The sequence below is a fragment of the Pituophis catenifer genome, unplaced genomic scaffold (genome assembly GCF_029215685.1).
Source record: "Pituophis catenifer annectens isolate HBS135680 unplaced genomic scaffold, rPitCat1.0.hap2 SCAF_4, whole genome shotgun sequence".
NCBI lineage: Eukaryota > Metazoa > Chordata > Lepidosauria > Squamata > Colubridae > Pituophis > Pituophis catenifer.
Genome location: NW_027256884.1, coordinates 63,741,382 through 63,763,136, shown reverse-complemented (window position 1 = coordinate 63,763,136; position 21,755 = coordinate 63,741,382). Strand labels below are relative to the sequence as shown.

Sequence of the window (21,755 nt, the reverse complement as noted above, 5' to 3'; positions counted from 1 at the left end):
GAATCAATAAAAAAAAGATACAAAGTAACTACCCTGGACTTTCTGGATTGATACAGAGGAGACTTTGTCTTAACGGATACTTTTGGTGGACGATTTTGGAACGATCTATCTGATTTGGTGTTGGAAAGGAGATTTTGGACAGAACCAGAGAAGTAATTAAAACATTTGGACATTGTGGATTTATAAATAACAAGATCGATAATAAAGTTTGAGACTATGTAGGATTGGAAATAAGGAAGAACTGAACGGCGGTGTGAAGAGTGGGGAAAAAAATCTGAACTGAACAATCTGATGCAATAAGGAACGGAAGAAGCGGAAGAAGACGTTTGGAAAAAAAAACTCTGGTTTCAAATTGGATTTAAGTAATCTTAAGTAATTATTAAGTAATCATTATTAAATAATATCTAAGAAAGAATTTTATAATTGGGAAAAAGGAGGATTCTGTTTTGCTGATTGTATGAACAAGAAATATAGGCTTTATAAGCTTTATAGAAAGGAGTAAGGATTAAAGGAGATCAGACAGTGGTGAAAAAGGGATTGGCTTAAACAATACAGTGTACAGAGGGGGGAGAAGAGTTATAACAGTTGATAATCATTGTTTGAAAGTTATATTTGTGAGAGGTAGTGATATTTTAAGTGAGCACTAACGTGGCAAAGTAAAATAATACCTAAAAATATATGATACTGTGGAGGAACTGGACCAAAAATATAATAATGTCAACAACAACAACAATAACGGAAACAAGGGGAAAAAAACCTATAGTAAACCCAACTGTGACTACAATGCAGCGATCGATTGAATCCATGCTAGGAAAAGAAAAGGAAAAGATGGAGCCAACTATGAGCAGCATGCAAAATATGCTACAAACAATTCAAGAGACCTTATTGAAATCGTAAGAAAAAATGGCAGATCACCAAGAGGAAGCTAGAAGATATCACCAAGAAATTAAAGATGAATTAGGAGAGTTAAAGGATGATTTGAAAAGTATGAAAGAGAAAATGGAGAATATTCAACAGACAGTAGCAGAGAATGAGCATAAAGTAAAAAAAATAGAAGATAAAGTAGGCCATTTGGATTTAAAGTTAGAAATGGCAGAACAGAAATTACAACAACAAAATAAAGAATTGGCTGATTTAATTACTTTCCTAGAAATGGAGAAAGCTTCCTTCTTCCTACGCTTCCAGAACGTTACTGAAGAGAGAGAAGAACATTTGGAAGAGAAAATGAATGATATAATAGCGGAAATAATACAGAAAGATAAAATAGAAGTAAAAGACTCGATAGATGAAGCATACCGAGTACACAACAACTACATTAGAAGGCACCGACTGCCACGGGAAGTACATATCAGATTTTGCAAAAAAAACAATAAGAAATGAAGTATATAAAAAATTAAGGGATGGAAAAATAACATACAATGGGAAAGAGATTATTATCCTAAAGCAAACCCCACGAAGAGTACGAGACCAAAGACAGTTATATTACTTCCTGACATCCAAATTAATTCAACACAAAGTAATGTTCCGTTGGACCATGCCAGAAGGAATTCTTATTACCTGGCAAGACAAAAAATTCAAAATTGACACAATAGAAAAAGCGCAGGAGTTCTATAAAAATTATCTAGAAGAAGAACAAGAAAGTAAGGAAGAAATGGAAGACAAAAGTCAGGAGGAGGAATGACAGGAAGAAATAGAAAGAGAGGAAGAACAAAAGAAAGCCCAAGAAAAGGAACGAAAAGAAAGAGAAGGAGCAAAAGGAAGAGTTAAGAGAGAGACAAGAAACACCAAAAGGCAAGTACAGTAAGAGATGGAAGAAAAAATATCTCTGTTTTCAGTGAATATTAACAGCCTAAATGTTCAGAAAAAAAGACCTCAGATATTTACAAAATTAAAAAAATTAGACATGGATGTGATCTGCCTACAAGAGGTCCATATAAAGAAAGACTATCAAAAATTGTTGGAAAATAAGAAATTAGGAAAACTATATGTAGCACTTTCTCAACAGAAAAAAAGACTGTATATAAAGTGTATATAAAAGAAAGATTAAAATCAGAATTGAAATATGCAGATAATGAGGGAAGAATTTTGATGATTAAATTAGATACTGAAATGAAACAATTCTTATTAGTAGTGATTTATGCCTCTAACACAAACCAAAAAGATTTCTATAAAAAATTGTATGACAAAGTATTAGAACAGGAAATAGAAAATATATGTATAATAGGAGATCACAACGCGATAGCTGATACTAAAAAAGATTATTATAGTGAAACTAAGAGCAAAAAAAAAGGAAACACTACCAAAACAGTTTTTTAATATGATATCAGAATTAGGTTTAAAAGATGTGGGAGAGAAATCAATAAAGAAGAAAGACAATACACATACTATTCCTACCCGTACCAATCGTGGTCCAGGATCGATATGGCCTGGATGACAGTACAACTGCAATTGGAGTTAGAAAAAATAGATATTGGAATAAATGAATGGGCGGACCACAATCCTATAATAATACATTGGAAAGGACAAAAGAAATATAAAAGGTGGACTCTAAGTCAGTATTTATGTAAGGAGAAAGAATACAAACAACTAGTGGGAAAAGAGATAGAGATCTTTTTAAGTATAAATAAAAAAGAATACACCTTGCCCCAAAATCTTTGGGATACTTTGAAAGCTTACATTAGGGGCATGTCAATTGCATATATTGCAAAGAGGAACAAACAGAAAAGATACCAACAAAATAAATTACAGGAAGAACTCCAAAGAGTAGAAGAAAAACTATATAAAGATCCGCAAAATAAAAAATTTAAAGAGGAATGGAGAATAACTAAACACAAACTAAATTTGATTACACAAGAAGAAATTGCTTTGAAAATAAAGGCAGCGAAACAAAACTATTTTGAACATGCAAACAAAATAAGTAGATGGCTAGTTTATAAGCTGAAAAAGGAAAAAGGTTGATACAATATCTGAAGAATGAAGAAGGGAAAGTATGTTACAAAACAGAAGATAAAAAAAGAATATTACATAACTTCCTCTCTAGACTATACACTCAGGAATAAAAGAAAGAAATTGAAATACAGAGATATATAGAGGAAATAAATGTTTGCAAGCTGACAGAGGAACAGAAAGAGATATTGAATAGACCAATCACCGAAACTGAATTTGGAATGGCATTGAAAAAACAAAAAAATAATAAGTCCCCAGGCCCAGACGGATTACCGATTGAATTGTACAAAAATATGATAGAACAGATCGGAGAACTTATGTTAGAAATATTTAATGAAGTATTGCAAGAGACAAAAACACCCAAATCCTGGTCAGAAGCTCTAATTACATTAATTCATAAGGAGGACTCAGACCCACAATTAATACAAAATTATAGGCCTATCTCTCTATTGAATTCTGATTACAAATTATTTATGTCAATAATTGCGGAAAGACTAAAGGTGATTCTGAACAAACATATACATTTGGACCAAAGCGGATTCCTGCCAGGACGGCAAATTAAAAATAATACACAGACGATAGTAGATATACTAGAATATTATGAGGTACATGCAGAGAAACAATTTTCACTGGTTTTCCTTGATGCACAAAAAGCCTTTGACAATTTGAACTGGAATTTCATGATACAATTAATAAAGAAATTGGATTATGGGCAAAAATTTGGACAAATGATTGGGAAAATCTATTCAAAACAGACGGCAAAAGCATTGGTTAATCAGGATATGACAAAAGCCTTTGAGATAACAAAAGGAGTAAGGCAAGGCTGCCCACTCTCCCCACTTCTTTTTATTCTAGCATTGGAGCCACTCTTAAATAGAATTAGGGAAGACCAAGAAATAAAGGGACTGAGGAGTACAAAGTCCAGGCATATGGAGATGTTATGGTTTTTATAATTGAGGAACCTTTAGAATCCAGCCCCAAATTCATCAGAAAAATAGAAGAATTTGGTGAAGTAGCAGGTTTAAAAATTAATAAGAATAAATCAAAATTATTAACTAAAAATCTTACAAAAAACCAGGAGATAGAATTAGAAAAGATTATGAATATACAAGTAACAAAAAAAATTAAGTATTTGGGAATTTGGCTTACGGCAAGAAGTTCCTCAATTAAAAAAGAAAACTATGATAAATTAATTGAACAAATTAGGAAAGATTTGGAAAACTGGACAAAGTTGCAGATCTCATGGATGGGAAGAGTGGCAGTAATAAAAATGAATATCCTACCTAAAATTTTATTCCTCTTCCAGACTATTCCGATAAAAATGGGAATTTTTTTTTTTTACTTATTAAATAGATTGACCATAATTTATTTGGCAAGGAAAGAAGCCTAGAATTCAGTTAAAAGTATTACAAGATACCAGAGAGAGAGGAGGAGCCGCCCTCCCAGATTGGGAGACCTACTATCAAGCAGCAGGATTAGTTTGGATAAAGGAGTGGATAGAATTGGAAAATAAAAGACTGCTAATACTAGAAGGACATGATTTAACTATAGGGTGGCAATCATATGGGGGGGGGAAACAAAACACTTATGGATACTTTAGAAGACACACAATTAGGAATTCATTACTAATAATTTGGAATAAAATTAAAAAACAACACTATATACAAATCCCGTCTTGGATCTCTCCAGAGGAAACTGGAATATTGGAAGAAAGAAACAGTACCAATGGAAGAGGATTTAATTAAAAAAATCCTGGAAGGTGCAGAATTAGATACATTAACTAAAGAAATTAAGGGGAAAGAAGAATCAAAGTATTATAAGGTCTGGAGTAGATGGTATGAATGGTTGAAAAATAAGGAAATAAGTTAAATGTATGAAGAAAGGAGGGAGAAAATGTGTATGATCTTTTGTTAGTAAAGAAGAAATGATATAAAGTAAAAATGAACGTCAAATAAATTAATACTTAAATATCTGTAAATAGTGATGTATAGAAAGAATAGACCGCTGTAAGAAAAGGATATTTTGTTTTTTGTTGTTACTTCTTGTTGTTTGTATATATTTGATTTTAATGTTGTTTTAATGTGTTTAAAATAAAAAACTTTTTAATAAAAAAAACAGTAAAACTCATAAAAAATCAAATAAATTAATGTAATAAAATCACACCTGACCCCCACCTCCCGCCCCAGCGACAGCCAATCACACAAGCCATTTACGGGCTCCATCCCGCTCTGGGTTCCCCAGGTCCGCTGGCAGAACCAGGTCAGCGCCTTCCAGAAGAGAATTAGGGTGGCGGCCATTCTAATCTCTGGGGGAATGATGTTCCAGAGAGAGGGAGCCACCATGGAGAAGGCCCTTCTTCTGGGTCCCACCAGGTGTATCTCCCTCGGGGATGGGACCCACAGCATTTCCTGCCTCCCCGCTCTAATGGGTCAGGTAGTTGTGACTGGCAAGAGATGGTCCCTCAGATAACCTGGTCCCAAGTCATGAAGGGCTTTAAAGGGTTTTAAAGATGACAACCTTGAATTGCACCCAGAAGCAAATTGGCAGCCAATGCAGCTCCTGCAGGAGTGGTGATATATGTGCATATCAGGGTCTGGACAAAACTGTGCGGGCCACTGCATTTTGCACCAACTGGAGCTTCCGGACACTCTTCAAGGGCAGCCTCATGTAGAGATGGGAAGTGACTAAGGCATGAGTGACTGTGAATAGGGATTGCCAGTCCAGGAAAGGGCATAACTGGCACACAACCCGCGGCCAGGAGGGCCTTCACGCAACAAGCAGTTGTGCAAAGGCCCTCCTGGCTGCGACTGTCACCTGGTCTTTGAGCAGGAGTCGTGAGTCCAGGAAACCCCCCAGATTATGCACAGGGTCTGTTTGAGGGTAGTGCCACCCCATCCAAGACCAAAGATGGCAATTCTCCCTTAGCCAACAAACCCCAAACCGAGAGCCACTCGGTCTTGCCAGGGTTTAGTTTCAACCCATTGTTCCCCATCCAACCCCTAACAGCCTCCAGGCACTGCGAGAGGGAGGACATAGCATCACTTAACTCACCACGGACTGAGGCATACAGCTGAGAATCATCAGCATATTTGTTAAGGATATTGGTGTTGTGTTACCACCCAGCAGAGTAAATGCACAAGGAAACGTTGCTGAGAGCAATGAATAAGAGATATGCAAACTGGTTTATCAAAAGCTTACTTTATAGTAGAAAAACAGTCTCATAGTCTTTAAATCAATCCAAGTCTTTGCCAGTTAAATCAATCCAGTGATACAGATATCTTCTTACCACACAAACAGTAGTTGGTTAGAATAACAAACTCACTCTGGTAACAAACCACGATGGTAGCAGATCCATCCAACGATGATAGCACAATGGATAGCAACTCCACACACTATGGTAGCTTATCATCAACTGAATACTTTACAGTACCTTCCTTAAATATGTTCACAACTAATTACAGCATGACTCAGCATTACAATGAATCAGCAGTAAAACTTTAAAGTCACACAATACATATTCATATTAAAGTTAGAGAACACATATATTGCCTGGACAACTTGTTAGGGTCAAACCATATCCTAACAATATTGGTGATACCTCAGTCCATGGTGACAGATGATCTCATCCAGTGGCTTCATATAAATGTTGAACAGGAGTGGAGAGAGTACTGAGCCCTGTGGCACCCCGCATAGCAGTGGGCAAGGGCTGGATCTCTCCCCTCCTATCAGCACTGACTGAGAGCGGCTGCAGAGGAAGGAAGTGAATCAGGATAGCACAAGGCCTCCCGCTCCCATCCCCCAAAGCCATTCCATGAGAAGACCATGATCGATGGTATAAAAAGCTGTCGAGAGGTCAAGGATGGATGCAGTACCCCCATCCCGCTCCTTCCAGAGATCATCCAAAAATGCAACCAATGCCCTTTCTGTCCCAAATCCAGGCTTAATCCTGACTGGTAGGGGTTGAGATAATCCATTTCATCCAGAAATCTCTGGAGCTGCCACACAACCACCTTCTCAACAACCTTCCCCAAAAAAGGAAAATTGGAGACAGGTCGGAAATTATCCAACTAGGTGGAGTCCAGGGATGGCCTCTCAAGAAGAGGGCGGACCACAGCCTCCTTAGAGTGCTGGGGCACTGCCCCATCCTTTAAGGAAGTATTACTTACCACCAGAGTCCACCTGCCTGTCACCTCCTGGGAAGCTTTCACAAGCCAGGAGAGACATGGGTCTAATAAACATGTGCTTGCGCACATACTCCTTAGGATCCTGTCCACTTCCTCGGAAGCAACAGGGTCAAACTGTACCCAGATGACAGGGCAAAAACCTGCCTCAGGGGTTCCATTGCACCAGCAACCATGCTGGGATCTAACTGGGAACGAAGTCGAGCGATTTTTTCTTCCAGAAAATCTTCAAACTCCTCAGCTCGTCCCTTCAGGTGGACCTCAATCTCCTCCTTCCCCAGGAGAAGGGTCACTTTAAAGAGAGTTGCTAGGTGATTATCTGCAGACGCAATTATTCACACTGTAGTAGCAGCTCTTACCCATGTTCGATCAAGTTCATCCTGTCTTCCACCAGCGGTGCTCTAGACATCTCCTCATGAGTTTCATCTCTCTCAGTTCCTCTGTATACCATGGGGCACAGCAAGGTCTATGGGTGAGGAGAGGTTGCATGGGTGCAATCCTATCCAGAGCCTCAGTCATTTTCCTATTCCAAACAGTGACTAAGAGCTCAGCTGGGCTGCACAGTAGATCTGCAGTTATAACCCCCAGCTCCTTCTAAACCCATCCAGGTCCATTAGTCAATGGGGCGGACCAATCTAATAGGTCCTGCCTCCCTGCAGGGGGTACAGCTCTTGAGAAACTCATTGCCACCTGACTGTGATCCGACCATGACAAGGGGACCAAGGACAGGTCCACCAATTCCAGGTCACATAGGCACAGCTCCAATAAGAACACCAAATTGGGTGTATGACCACTATTCCTAGTCGGGCCCTGGATGACCTGGGACAGGCCCATGAAAGTCATGGTTTCCATGAAATCTCGAGCTACCTCCAACCCCGACCCCAGGGATGGCAGATTGAAATCCCCCAGAACTATAAGCCTTTTGAATTCCACCGCCAGCCCTGTGATGAGGTCTAGGAGCCCAGGTAGGGAAGCTGCCACGCAGCAGGGAGGCTGGTACAGCAGCAGCAATCCTACCTGATCCCTTGTACCACTTAAAGATACCAGATGGTCTCACTCACCTCACAAGATATCCTAAGGAAATCATCTAGATTTAAGGAAAGATCACATGCCACCAGAAAAATAGTAAAAATAATCAGTGCCAAGCTTGCATCCTGCCTCTTGGAAGTACACCGCAAAAGAATAGTGCCAGGAGCCACTAAAGCAGTGTAAAAAGCTTAAAAAACACATCCCCTTTAAGAAAGTAAAGCCCCAGCAAAGAAAAAAAAAAACTCAGAAGAAGCTCAGGCAACAGAAAATCTGGGCATACTGTCTAGAACCGTGATGGCGAACCTATGGCACGGGTGCCACAGGTGGCACGCGGAACCATATTGGTGGGCACGCGAGTGTTGCCCTAGCTCAGCTCCAGTGCGCATGCACACACCGGCCAACTGATTTTCAGGCCTTCCGGTCCCACCGGAAGTCGGGAAACTGGCTGTTTCCGGCCTCCGGAAGGCCTCGGGGGGGGGATGGGGAAGGCTGTTTTTGCCCTCCCCAAACTCCTAGAAAACCTCTGGAGCCTGGGGAGGGGGAAAAACGGGCCTACCGGGCCCACCGTGCCATCACGTGCCAAAAGCAGGAGGAATGGGGGGGGTCACATGTGCATGCGCGGGAGGGATGTTATGGATGTGGGCACATGCACCCACGACCCCCCCCATGCTCCCCCCGCTTTTAGCATGTGACGGCAAAAAGGTTAGCCATCACTGGTCTAGAACCATTAGCTTTTAAAATGTAACAAGGCTTAACCAGAGAGGCAGTTTCTGAAATAATTAAACTAAATGTTTCAGGTTATTTTATACTCAAAAGTCATTCAAAACCCAGAGTTGCATTTAAAGAAGGACAAGCAAAGTATCTCCACTTCACATAAATTTTCTTTTCTTTCTCTTTAGTAAACTTTGGAATGTCTAAAATTAAAAATTTGAATGAGAGCAATATGTGCACATTAAAGTACACTTTGGATTTCCGTCTATTAGCAGGTTATAATTTAAAATAAAAACATTTTGCAGTTAAATTTATATAAGTATCTCTTGCATAAAATGCTAGCATTTGGAAAATTCATTGTGGTATAAATCTGCCTGTTAATATTTCTGATTCAAATTTTAGGCTGCTAATTCTAGCTTTTTAAATGTGTGAAGTTTGTGTTCCATAATACATTTCTCTGTACATTATAAGTATAGAGAAGTAAGAAAATATTTTGGTTTATTTAAAAGTATAAATTTGCATTCATAATTATAATTATTATAATTCACAATAATTTTTAAAAATAACCTATCCACAATTTTACTCCATTCCATAGTGCATACAGTATTTACTTATAAACCATTTAAATATTACTTTTTATAACAAATATATGTACTGCAAACAGGATATGAGATTGCAAAGAAGGAAAAAAGCTTTGGAGATTTCACATCAGTGGTATCAATATAAGAAGCAGGCAGATGATTTAATGAAGTTCCTGGATGACATAGAAAAAAAAATGTCGGTTCTGTCAGATCCCATAGATGAACATAAACTAAAGGTAATATCATTTCCTATAGAGTATTGCATTTGTTTATGGAAACAAAACATGTTTTTCTGTTGTCTAGCTAGAGTAATTAATATAAATAATAGTAGCTCATCACTTAATATTATTTAAATGACTGAGATGATGTTTGTTGAAACTTTTTGTATCTAGGTGAATATATACGTAGAATGTGCCATCTTCAAATACTTTCCAAGAAAAAATAATTGACTTTTTTATCTTTATTCCAGATGAACAAATGATTTTATCGGTACATGGCTGAACTCTTTTTCATATTAGCAGCACACTCATTTTCATCAAAACATATTCATAAATCATGGTCAAAATTCTAAAGATTTGTTTATACATTGTCAAAAATTGTCTTGTTTATTTTTCATTGTCTTCTTTTGCTTTATTCTTTGTTATGTTCTCTCCAATAGTATTTTTTTTTAAAAAAAATCTAGCCATCTAATTGACAATTACTATAAGGTGACCAGATTTTAACATTGGTAAAGAGGGACATTGTGGGCGTGGATTATTTTGTGGGCGTGGCTAGCTGGTCATGTGACTGGGTGGGCGTGGCTAGCTGGTCATGTGACCGGGTGGCCATGGCTATGTGTATAGGGTAAGGTGAACAGATTTTAACATTGGTAAGAAGGACACCATTGTGGGCGTGACTTATTGTGTGGGCGTGGCTTGGAGGCCATGTGACTGGGTGGGCGTGGCTAGCTGGTCATGTGACCGGGTGGCCATGGCTATGTGTATAGGGACTACTCAGAGGGCTGAAAAGTCATTTCTGACAGGTCCTCACACTTTTGACTGGTCCTCACACTTATGACCATCCTCACATTTATGCCCGTGCAGTATTCTTAACAACCATGTCACTCATTTCACAACTGCTTCTCTTCACCATGGTGACAAGATAGGGCAAAAACGTAAAATGTGAGGACAGTCGTAAGTTCGAGGACTGGTCAAAAGTGTGAGGACCAGTCAAAAATAACTTTTTCAGCCCTCTGAGTAGTCCATATGCACAAAAGGACTAACCAGAGGGCTGAAAAAATCATTTCTGACAGGTCCTCGCACTTTTGACTGGTCCTCACACTTATGACCATCCTCACATTTATGCCCATGCAGCATCCTTAACAACCATGTCACTCATTTCACAACTGCTTCTCTTCACCATGGTGATAAGATAGGGCAAAAAACATAAAATGTGAAGACAGTCGTAAGTTCGATGACTGGTCAAAAGTGCGAGGACCAGTCAAAAATAACTTTTTCAGCCCTCTGAGTAGTCCATATGCATAAAAGGATACAGCAATAGAGAGGGATGAAGGAAGGGAAGGGAAATTAGAGTAGGAGTGAGGGTAAGAGGGGGAGGAAGAGAGGAGAAGGAGAAAGGAAGAGGAAGTAGGGAGGAGAAGAAGAGGGGGGGAAGAGAAAGTAAGAAGGAAAGAAAAGAGAGAGGTGGTAGGTTTGAGGAGAAAGATTGCTGTACAATAAAAAAGATGAAGGGAAGAAAGCCAACCCCAAACAAATATAAAGATATTAAGATAAAGAATGAATGGTTAAACTTTAAAGAATAAAAGAGAACAAATATGAATAAATAGCAGTAATTAGAAACACACATACAAACATACAATTTATTTTCTTTGAACAGAGTATTTGGCCGGTTCACAAATTTAAACAGTGTTTAGTCACTTCAATTAAATTTACAATTTCTATATTTCCTTTTTGCCATATTTATTCGTCATCTATTTTTTTTAAAAAACCAATATTACCCTTCATCCTCATCTCTAATCTTAATCAAATTCAATTTTTCCCTTCTATTCTATATTATACCCCTTTCCATTGTCATCTATTTTTTTTTATTGAAAAAGTTTTAAAAACAAACATATTTTCCCCACAACCCCCCCAACCCCCCCAACCCCCCCTCCCCCTCCCCGACTTCCCAGAGCAGAACACAAGGTATTTCTATTGATCTTTAACAATAATCTAAATTGCATAACCAATCATTAAACTAACACCCCTATAAGAAAATTTCTTAACCCCCCATATATAAAATCCTATTTCTTAAACATAATACATCTAATATCACTTATATAACACTTATACAAATAAAAAAAATCATTCATAAGCTATTTGATATTTTTTGGTCTGATACTTATTTTGTATATAATCAATCCATCTTCTCCAGTCCTGTATGTACCTTTCTTGTGTGTGATCCTTCAGATATGCTGAAATTTTAGCCATTTCAGCTAAATTAGTTACTTTCAATATCCAATCTTCAATAGTAGGCAAAAAGTCCTTCTTCCAATGTTGTGCTACCAGCAATCTTGCTGCTGTTATCAAGTTCAAAATCAATTTAGTCTCTGCAACTGTACAGTCCATAGTTATACCCAGTAAGAACAACTGTGGAGTAAATTTCAATCTCTTTTTAAGAATATTCTGCATCACCCACCAAATCTTTATCCAAAATGCTTTGATTTTTCTACAAGTCCACCATATATGATAATAAGTTGCATCATCACAGTCACATCTCCAACATTCATTGTCATCTATTTTTATATCCATCCTCACATTGTTTAATTATGTAATTATGTAATACAGTTGTTTAATACAAATTCAACATTTTAATATAAATCAATTAGTTATAAAACTATCTTTTTTGTATATTAATCAATATGAACATGAATATTCCAATTATTTCCATGCAATCCAATTTCTTACAAATCAATTAATTATATTTACCAATAATAATAAACCAAATAATTTCCCCCATATATTCCTCTGAACCACAACTTAAACATTTCTGCTTTCAACACAATATACAATTAATAGTATCTCAATTCAATTATTACAATTCCCTAGTTAAATACAGCTTTTTTTTCTTTTGTGTTTTAAAATCTTGAACTCTCCTCCTAAATTTCCCATTGTTTGCAGTTTTTCACCTACCTTTTTTGGGGAGGAAAAATAAAAATAAAAATAAATCTCTCTCTGCCTCATTTTGTCACGTTGCACCAAAGATCCTGGTTTCGGTTTCGTTTCTGCAGCTTAGCTAGGGGGAAAAAAAACTGCTTCAGGAACTCTTTACACTGATTGCCTGTAGGGCGGCCCTTTGAAGCCCCGGGCAAGAGTTTAAACAGTTTTTTTTTCTTCTAGCCATCAGCTGGGGCTCAAGAGGCAGCGGGACTGAGGAGGCAGAATGAAAAATCGGGACTTTTTTGAAACGCCGCGGGACGCGGGACAAATTGCTAAAAAGCGGGACTGTCCCGCCAAAAGCGGGACGTCTGGTCACCTTAAATTACTATGGATATTTAGTATGTGATTCCAGCATTATGGTAATCTTTCCAGTTATCACACAGTGCTAGCGATAATTAGCCAATTAATATTTTGGCCTATGATGTTACATTTCCAGCATATATGGACTCAAATACCTAAAATCAATGAGCTGTATAATCCAGAGCTCTTTGTATTTCTTTTGTTTATATGTTAACTCAGGTTTTAAAATAATATTTTTTCTTTTTTGTCTTTTTTAACAATACCTCTACAAAAGTATTTTGCTAATTCTTAGGAACTGATGATTTAGTTAGCTAATTGTCCTGGGCCCTGTATTGGTTTTGCTCAATAGGAAATTGATCGAGAACTGGAGAAGAAGAAGGAAGAGCTGAATGTGGTACAGAGGCAAGCTGACCACTTGTCTAAGAATGGGGCTGCAAAAGCAGTGGAACCAACCCAGATACAGCTCAGCAAGCGCTGGCAAGATATTGAGAGCAAATTTGCTCAGTTTCGAAGACTCAACTATGCACAAATTGTGAGTTGTTCCTCGAAAACATTTATATTTGCAAATACTACTACTAACAAAACTCTACTAACATTAAGAATTCCCAATGATGTATCTGAAATAGAGAATCTGGCCAGCAATTCATACAATAATTTATATTGTAAATTATTATTTACAATATAATATAGTTTTCATTTTATATGATTTTTCTCTAGTAAATGCCCTTAAAATAAAACAGGAAGTGGTTCAATCAACAACGTATTAGCATTAAAGGAAAAAGAATCTTGTTTTTTGTTGCCTCATTTTATTCATAACATTACCAGTTTAAAGCTATCAGCTTGCCATATATTTATTTCATTCAATTAACATGTACAAACTGAGAAATATTTATTTTTCAATCTGTCATCCCATGCACAATCTAATTAGCTTTTATTTATTCTTGATGTTCAGATATATTTAGAAAAAAAATAAGGATTCTTTATTGTATTATTTCTATAACATAGGTTCTTTTCAACTTAATAGGAAGGAAACATACATGTTATTCTCTGCTTTTTACAAAAAGCCACACACTTCAAATATTATATTTAACAACAAATGAGTAAAACAAAATTGTACTACAAAGAGTTGCTTAATCTGTATCTGTACAAGTTTTTAATTTGTACAACTAATAAATACAAATCCTCTACCTCACAGGGATGTTGTGAGGAACTATTAATTATATATGGTTTTATGGAATTATGTGCTCATTTTAAGATGAATTTTATTTGGAACAAACAGCTTTAGAAAATATGTCCACAGTATTTATGTAAGAGTCCTTGTGCTAGTTAATAATTAGGATGTATAAAGTGTATAAAATACCAATAAATAAACAATAAAATATAATAAAATATGTTTAAGGTTAATAAACTGATAAGATTCCTTTTCATTATTTTGAAAATAAACGAGAGACAGGTGCTGCTTTCTTTAATAAATTGGAGAATAAGGGAAGGGGAAGGGGAAGGGGAAGGGGAAGGAAAGGAAAGGAAAGGAAAGGAAAGGAAGGGAAGGGAAAGGAAAGGAAAGGAAAGGAAAGGATTTGCTTCATGTATTTTTTTTCAAGTTGTTGTTTTTTAATTCATTAAAGGTTCACTGTTTCAATCATTGTTATTCTTTCAAAAATGACCCATATTGATATATTGCGGAGTTACAAGGAGAGAATGGAAGGTAAAGGTGGAGTAGGAAGTACAGATAATCCCCAGGTTACGAGCATTCCCTTAGTGAATGTTCGAAGTTACACGATCAGCACCCCCTAGTGTTTTCAAACAAGGCCCAAAACTATGAATCTTGCAGCACCATGGCAGTTGTTCACCCTTACAAACAACCACAGAGGGTCTACAACATTCATCCTGAACATTGCAAGCCAAAATGGAGCTTCCGAGGGGCAGAAGAAGCCCCGTTCAGGCCTCTAGAGGCCTCCCCTGGCCTGTTTAACTGGAGTCCTGGACTCTCAAAATATTATACAATTAATGCATGAGATCAGACAGGTTGAGATAATAAGGCATTTTGCTTGTTCCTAAGTTTTTCCTTAGATATCAAAAGTTGCATACAGGAAATGAATTTTGGGGCATATTTTTAAACTAGTAATATAATAGTAAATTTACCAAGTCTTTTTTTTTCAGAGTTCCTGAAGTCTAAAGTAAACCTTGATACTTATTCTTATAATGCTGACAGTTAACCAGGACATGACATGTATTTTTCCTCCCCCCCCAAAATAGGCAAAATTGGCATATGGGTGAATCCATAAAAGTAAGATTGGTTTCTACTATACCAAGTTACACCTGATAACCTCAGGTTAAATATGGTCATATAGTATTAGTATTATTCAAGGTGCAGTTACTTAATTAATTTCGATATCTAAGAAATTGTAACAAGGAACCACAGACAAGTAAGGCTCATCATTCATCTCTTCTTTAGTGCAGTAATTCCTGACCTACATAAAACTCTCACAATTCCCCTGAGATGTGATAATTCATGTGAGAGGGGCCATGCCTCAGGCATTTAGCAATACGTTTTCAAAAGGTGATAAACATGTTTGTTCTGGCTGCTACAATCAGTTGTTGCCATGCCATTTTTTGATTGTGACTCTCTATTTTCTAGCAGAAAATTGATACTGTCTTTTATACTGTGACAGTACCTGAGGGGAAACTAAAGTGGGCTTTTTATCTTTAAGCCTAGTATACTGCAGTGAGTCATTTCTTCACATTCACATATTCATGGTTCTTAAAAATTTAGACTAGACAGTGAGAATTGCTTATATTTGGTGAAATGGTTCTTTGATAGGAAGTCTAAATAAGCTCTTCTCATACAATGAAAGAATAGAATTGTTCACTTTTGCTGATGCAATTAGTAAACATATCTTCTGAAATTGAACAGATTTGCTATTTCTAAAACAGATTTACCAACCTGGTCCATTTTACATGAGAAAATTAATATCCACCAAGTGGAACTGAAGTAGAGACTTAAAAAGTAACTTAGTGTAAAAAGCTTCACCTACAGATCTATTAGGAATTGATGATGTTTTTACATTGCAACTTACCTTACTATTCAGTGTGGAGTTTACTAAGCAATGGATTACACTCACTTTGGAAATTGCCCAAAAGGTAAATGTCCTGGGTTGTCCTCTTGTAAGAATCAGCCATGGTTCTTTCTATAACAGAAAAATAATTTGTGATCTTTAAATGAGCCTTAATGTGAGCCTACATTCTTTACATTCCTATGAGGTTTTTTTTTATGTGTTCAAAATTAAGGATATTTAACTTGCTTTCAGCCTATGAAGCCAGTAAGTACAGAGTACCATCTCACCTTCTTTCTACATGAATAAAGAACAGCTTTTGCAAGTATTGAAATGCAATGTTAGACAGAGGGTAAAACAATGCTCTACAAATCAACAAAACCAGTATAAAGTTTTTACATTTGTAGATGTCTCCTGATATCTCCAATTCACCAAAGTATCCAAAGAATGTAGCCCAAATGTCAAGAAATCAATCCAAACTAGCGTAAAAGCTTTATATTTTAAATGCCTTGTGAAGTTCAACATCTATGAGAAACAAAGATGTGTACAAAGTACAAATACACAAATATCCAAAGCAACATTTTATAAGTAATATTTGTATTTACAGTAATTGAAACATATATACAATTACAATATGACTTACAGCAATAGTATGTGAAGCACAGTAATGCATGCCAACTCACATTTTTGAATTAGTTGCCTGAAAAATAATAACAACACAAAGGTAGCTATTCAGTCTTATAAACTCTTAACATTTCCAGAACAAAGAATTAAGGAAACTTTGTAATATACTAGACATGATAGTATACGTTCAAGTTTAACCCAACAATAGCAGGAACAAGACTGTTCCTGGCTGCTGTACCAGCTAAGTAGAAAGGGATTTAGAAGAAAACAGGGAATTCATTTACAAGTACTCCTCAATTTACAACCATTCAATCAGCAACCATTTCAAGTTACAATGACACTGAACAAATGGAGTTCTGGAGTTCTGGCCATTCCAGCGCCCCCATGGTCATGTGATGGCAATTTGATGCTTGGCAATCTGTTCACACTTATGACTGCTTGCCAAGCATCCTGTGATCATGTGATTGCCATTTTCAATTCTTCTTTGCTGGATTTCTGAAAAAGTCAGTTGGGAAGCTGGCAGTCAAGGTTACAAGACTTCCTTACCCATGGAACATTCCCCAACCCCACTGCTTTCATACCATGCTGGTACTTGCACATCCCCACACATCCTCATTGATCCATGTTGCACCTCTGCAAACCTTTCCTGATCTATATCACACCCTTGCAAACCGGCATGGCATCTCTTATGCACTTCTCACACTCCTATGCACCCTCCTTCATCTGCATCATGCCTTTTATACATTCCCTTGCATCCTTGCACACCCCACCATTCCCAATCTGCACCACTGCTCTTATCTCTTGCACCCTCATGCATCCTCAACCCTCTCTAACTTGCACTGTGATTCTTGTGCATCCTCACAGAGCCACATGAACCCTCCCAACCTTCCCTGACCCATGTCATTCTTCTCATGTACCCTTGCACATCCTCCCTACCAATGAATCAAAATAGAGCTGGAAAGGACCTTGGAGGTCTTCTAGACCAACCCTCTGCTCAAGCAGGAGACCCTATACCCAGGGGTGAAATGCTACCAGTTTGCACCGGTTCAGAAGAACCGGTAGTAATAAAAGCTACCGGTTCGGGTAAACCAGTAATAAAAATAAGCTATCGGTTCGTCTGAATTGGTATTTCCAATGATCAGCTGTGCCATGCAATTTATATTCGCTAAAAGTTTTCCTGATACATATGTGCTAGTCGTTCCCGACCTTAGGGGGTGGTGCTCATCTCCGTTTCAAAGCCGAAGAGCCAGCGCTGTCTGAAGACGTCTCCATGGTCATGTGGCCGGCATGACTAAATGCCAAAGGCACACAGAATATTGTTACCTTCCCACCAAAGGTGGTCCCTATTTTTCTACTTGCATTTTTTACATGCTTTCGAACTGATAGGTTGGCAGAAGCTGGGACAAGTAACAGGAGCTCACCCCATTACACAGCACTAGGAATTTGAACTGCTGAACTGCTGACCTTTCGATTGAAAAGCTCAGCATCTTAGCCACTGAGCCACCTGCTTTCTAGCAAATCTAAATCACGCAGCACAGCTGTTCTCCCTCCCCCCCCCCCGGTGCTCTACTTACCTCCTTTTTCCACGTGAAGTGCGTGTTTGGTGCACACTGTGCATGCATGTGTGAACAGTATGCATTTGGCACACATTTGCATGTGTGCACAGCATGCATTTGGTGTGCACTGTGCATGCATGCAGCACGCATTTGGTGCACACCGTACATGTGCGGGCAGCGAACTGGTGGCAACTGCAGAGGATTTCACCACTGCCTATACATTTCAGACAGGTGGCTGTCCAGTCTTTTCTTAATAACCTCCAGTGACAAAGCACCCACAACTTCTGAAGGCAAGCTGTTCCAGGTTAATTGTTCTCAACGTTAGGAATTTTCTCCTTAATTCTAGGTTGCTTTCTCTTTGATTAGTTTCCATCCGTTGTTTCTTGTCTTGCCTTCTGGTGCTTTAGAAAATAAGTTGCCCCCCCCTTTGAGGCAGCCCCTCAAACTGTTATCATGTCACCCTTAGTCCTTCTTTTCTCTAGACTAGCCATACCTAATTTCTGCAATCATTCTTCATATGTTTTTGTTTCCAGGCCTTTAATCATCTTAGTTGCTGTTCATTGCACTTTTTCCAAGGTCTCAACATCTTTTTTTGTAATGTGGTGCCCAAAACTGGATGTAGTATTCCAGTTGTGGTCTTACTAAGAATTTATAAAGCAGTATTAAAACTTCACATGATTTTGATTCTATTCCTCTGTTTATACAAACAAGGATTGTATTAACATATTTGGCTGCTGCCGTACACTGCTGACTCATGTTTAAGTGATCATCTATCTTCAACCTTCACTGCACATCTCTATACACAAAAAGTACATTTTTACTTGACATGTTTTCTATCTAACTTTTTTTTTAATGGGCAAAATGTGAAGCCTCAAACTGTTTCATTTTCATAATCCTGGGACCATGACTAGTACTATTTTGCAATTGTTTTTTATGCAGACACATATCCAAGATATGAATAAGAGGCATAAAAACTTGAATTTAAATAAATTAATTTGGATGATTATATGTGGAATATTAGGAATGCTTATATATAGACTATTAAAAAGGAACAATGACACAATTGTGCATTACATAAACCTTGATACAGATTTGCTTTGTAAAAATATGCTCTTATATAATCAATCTAAAGAAAGATTTCTGTTGTATATCTGTACTAGCAAACTGTTCATGAGGAGACTACTGTACTGATGACTGAAGGTATGCCAATGGAAATTTCTTATGTGTCTTCTACATACCTGGCAGAGATCCAACAACTTCTACAAGCTTTGTCCACCTTGGAAGACTTTCTTAATTCTCCCACCCTTCAGGGAAAGGACTATGAAAATCTTGTTAGAAAAGAAGATGATCTCAAGGTAAGAAATCAAGCCATTTAAATAATGTGTTCAGCTACTTACAGTAAAAGTTGGATATTTTCATTCTAAAAAAATTAAAAAGCACATTTTTTAATTGAGTAAATGAAGTGACGAAACATTATTTTACAAAATTCAAATGTGTTTTACTATTTTGCACCATTTCAAATCTCTTCAAAACTAGGCATAAAATATGTTTGGCTAAATCAGGGGTCTGCAACCTTAAACACTCAAAGAGCCACTTGGGCCCGTTTCCCACAGAAAACAAAACACTGGGAGCCACAAAACCTGTGTGGGCGTGGCCAACTCGACATCACTCACTCCCACCCAGTCACATGACACCCCCAGCCATGCCTACCCAGGTTTTGTGGCTCCAGGTATTTTCTTTCAAACAGGTCTCTCTCTCTCTCTCCCCCTATATTTCTCCCTCCCTCTCTCTTTCTCCCTCTCACACTTTCTCATCTCTTTCTCTCCCTCCCTCTTTCTTTCTCCCTGACACATATAAATACCTGACCTCATGCCCGTGCCATGGGGCAGGGAGCTGATGAGATTAACTTCCAGGGTCCACCCTAACCCATTGACCCCTCCTTACCTTAGCTCCGCCCCACAGGTACTTAAGGTCCAGCCATGCGGTCCAGAGCCAGTTCCAGTCCAATACCTGTAAGGAAGAGACATGTTATGAATAAAGATCTTTAATTAAATAAATGCTTGTGTGATGGAGTTATTGGGCTTGATCCTTGAACACCGTTGACAAAATGGTAGCAGAGGATGGTTAATTAGCCCAAACCACTCCAGGATATGCCAAGGAACTCCAAGCCGACAGGAGCAATGAGCAGAATGAATACCAGGGCATTCACAAAGAAGATGGCAGAGCAACTACTGTCGGCGGGAACCATGCAAGGAGAGAAGCCAGAGGTGACTGACCAGCCTTCCAACCCAGGCACCTCAACCAGATCTAATGAGGAAGAAAACAAATCCGAAAACGCAGCATGCGAGGAGAGCGACCTCAAAAGGAAACTCCTTGAGCTAATAAACTCAGCCCCGACCAACATGGACCTCATCGCGGAACTCCGGAGCCTAGTTGAGGATTGCAGAGTAACGACTGAGGAAGATGAGGCCGAGCCAGACTACGCAACCAAAGACACGGTAAGAGACGATTGCCCCTGCCAGAGACCCACTGAAAAGGCCAAAAAAGAATTTGCGCCCTTTTCGCGGCAGCTATCTTGGACGGTGATGTCACCAAAGTTGGCCAACCAACCACCAATAGATTCCCGAGATTCAAATCTCATGGCGGGAATCAGGGCCTACACCAAAGCGACCACCCAGAACTATGGCGGCGACTGGGACGACCCAAAACTAAAGCCCACGAGCTCGCCTACTGAGCTCGAGATCGATCAAGCCATAAGGCTACTAACCGCGGCCTTCGGGGACAAGATAAGACTACCGGACATATACTCCGGCACCCCAGAGAGGCCCAGAGGGACCACCGACCCAAAAGAAACCGGCATCGACATCCACCCGGGGCGAGCGACCACCATGACGTGGGCCCAGCACCAGCCGCGACCCACAGGGGACCCCCTCATGCCTGCACTGAGACCAGCAACGGAGTACCGAGGGCGATGGGACCACTCACCGGACCGACGACCAGGACCGAGGCTCACGGAACCATCAGCAGGCGTGGGACTCGGCCCGATCCCAGGACACAGCCTCCGCGCCAGGCCGAGACATCCACACCAGCACGCATCTTCCGCAGGACCGCCGGGCTTCGCACAGCTTTCCGGCAATCCAGACGACGACCACACGAGGCCACCCAAGGACGAGCCAAAGGCCTATCTGGACGAATGGGGCCTCCACCCGGGAGCTGCAGGAACGAGCTCCTTTCTCCATAGCTGCTGGACAAGAATGGAACCCGAGCATGCGCAGAATCCATCTGTAAAAAAAGGAGAAAGGAACATAGAAGCAAGTCAGTACAAGAACATAGAAGCAAGTCAGTACAGACTCGCAACAATCATCCCCCTGCCTTATTGCAAGTTCCCTTATGCGCAAAACCATGGACAGTAACATCCTGTAAGTAATTTAACTTACAATTCAGGGACATTGCCAAATGACTTTCCAAAGCTGAGATTAGATGGGAATAATTTCTTGGAGTGGAACCAGCAACCCCAAGTCATCCTCCTAAAGGAAAATTTGTTGTTTCTGATTACTGATCCCCCTGAGAAACCATG

At 38.8% G+C, this 21,755-nt stretch overlaps 1 protein-coding gene across 7 annotated transcripts in view; it reads left to right on the top strand.

Annotated features, from left to right (window-relative positions):
* DMD (dystrophin) overlaps positions 1 to 21,755 on the top strand; it is a 2,096,968-nt gene that overhangs the window by 1,056,303 nt on the left and 1,018,910 nt on the right. For all 7 annotated transcript variants that reach the window (XM_070944209.1, XM_070944203.1, XM_070944204.1 and 4 more), the window contains exons 39-41: positions 9,532 to 9,684; positions 13,295 to 13,477; positions 19,339 to 19,533. In XM_070944209.1, the coding sequence (XP_070800310.1) occupies positions 9,532 to 9,684; positions 13,295 to 13,477; positions 19,339 to 19,533 (531 nt within the window). The remainder of the gene's footprint in view (positions 1 to 9,531; positions 9,685 to 13,294; positions 13,478 to 19,338; positions 19,534 to 21,755) is intronic.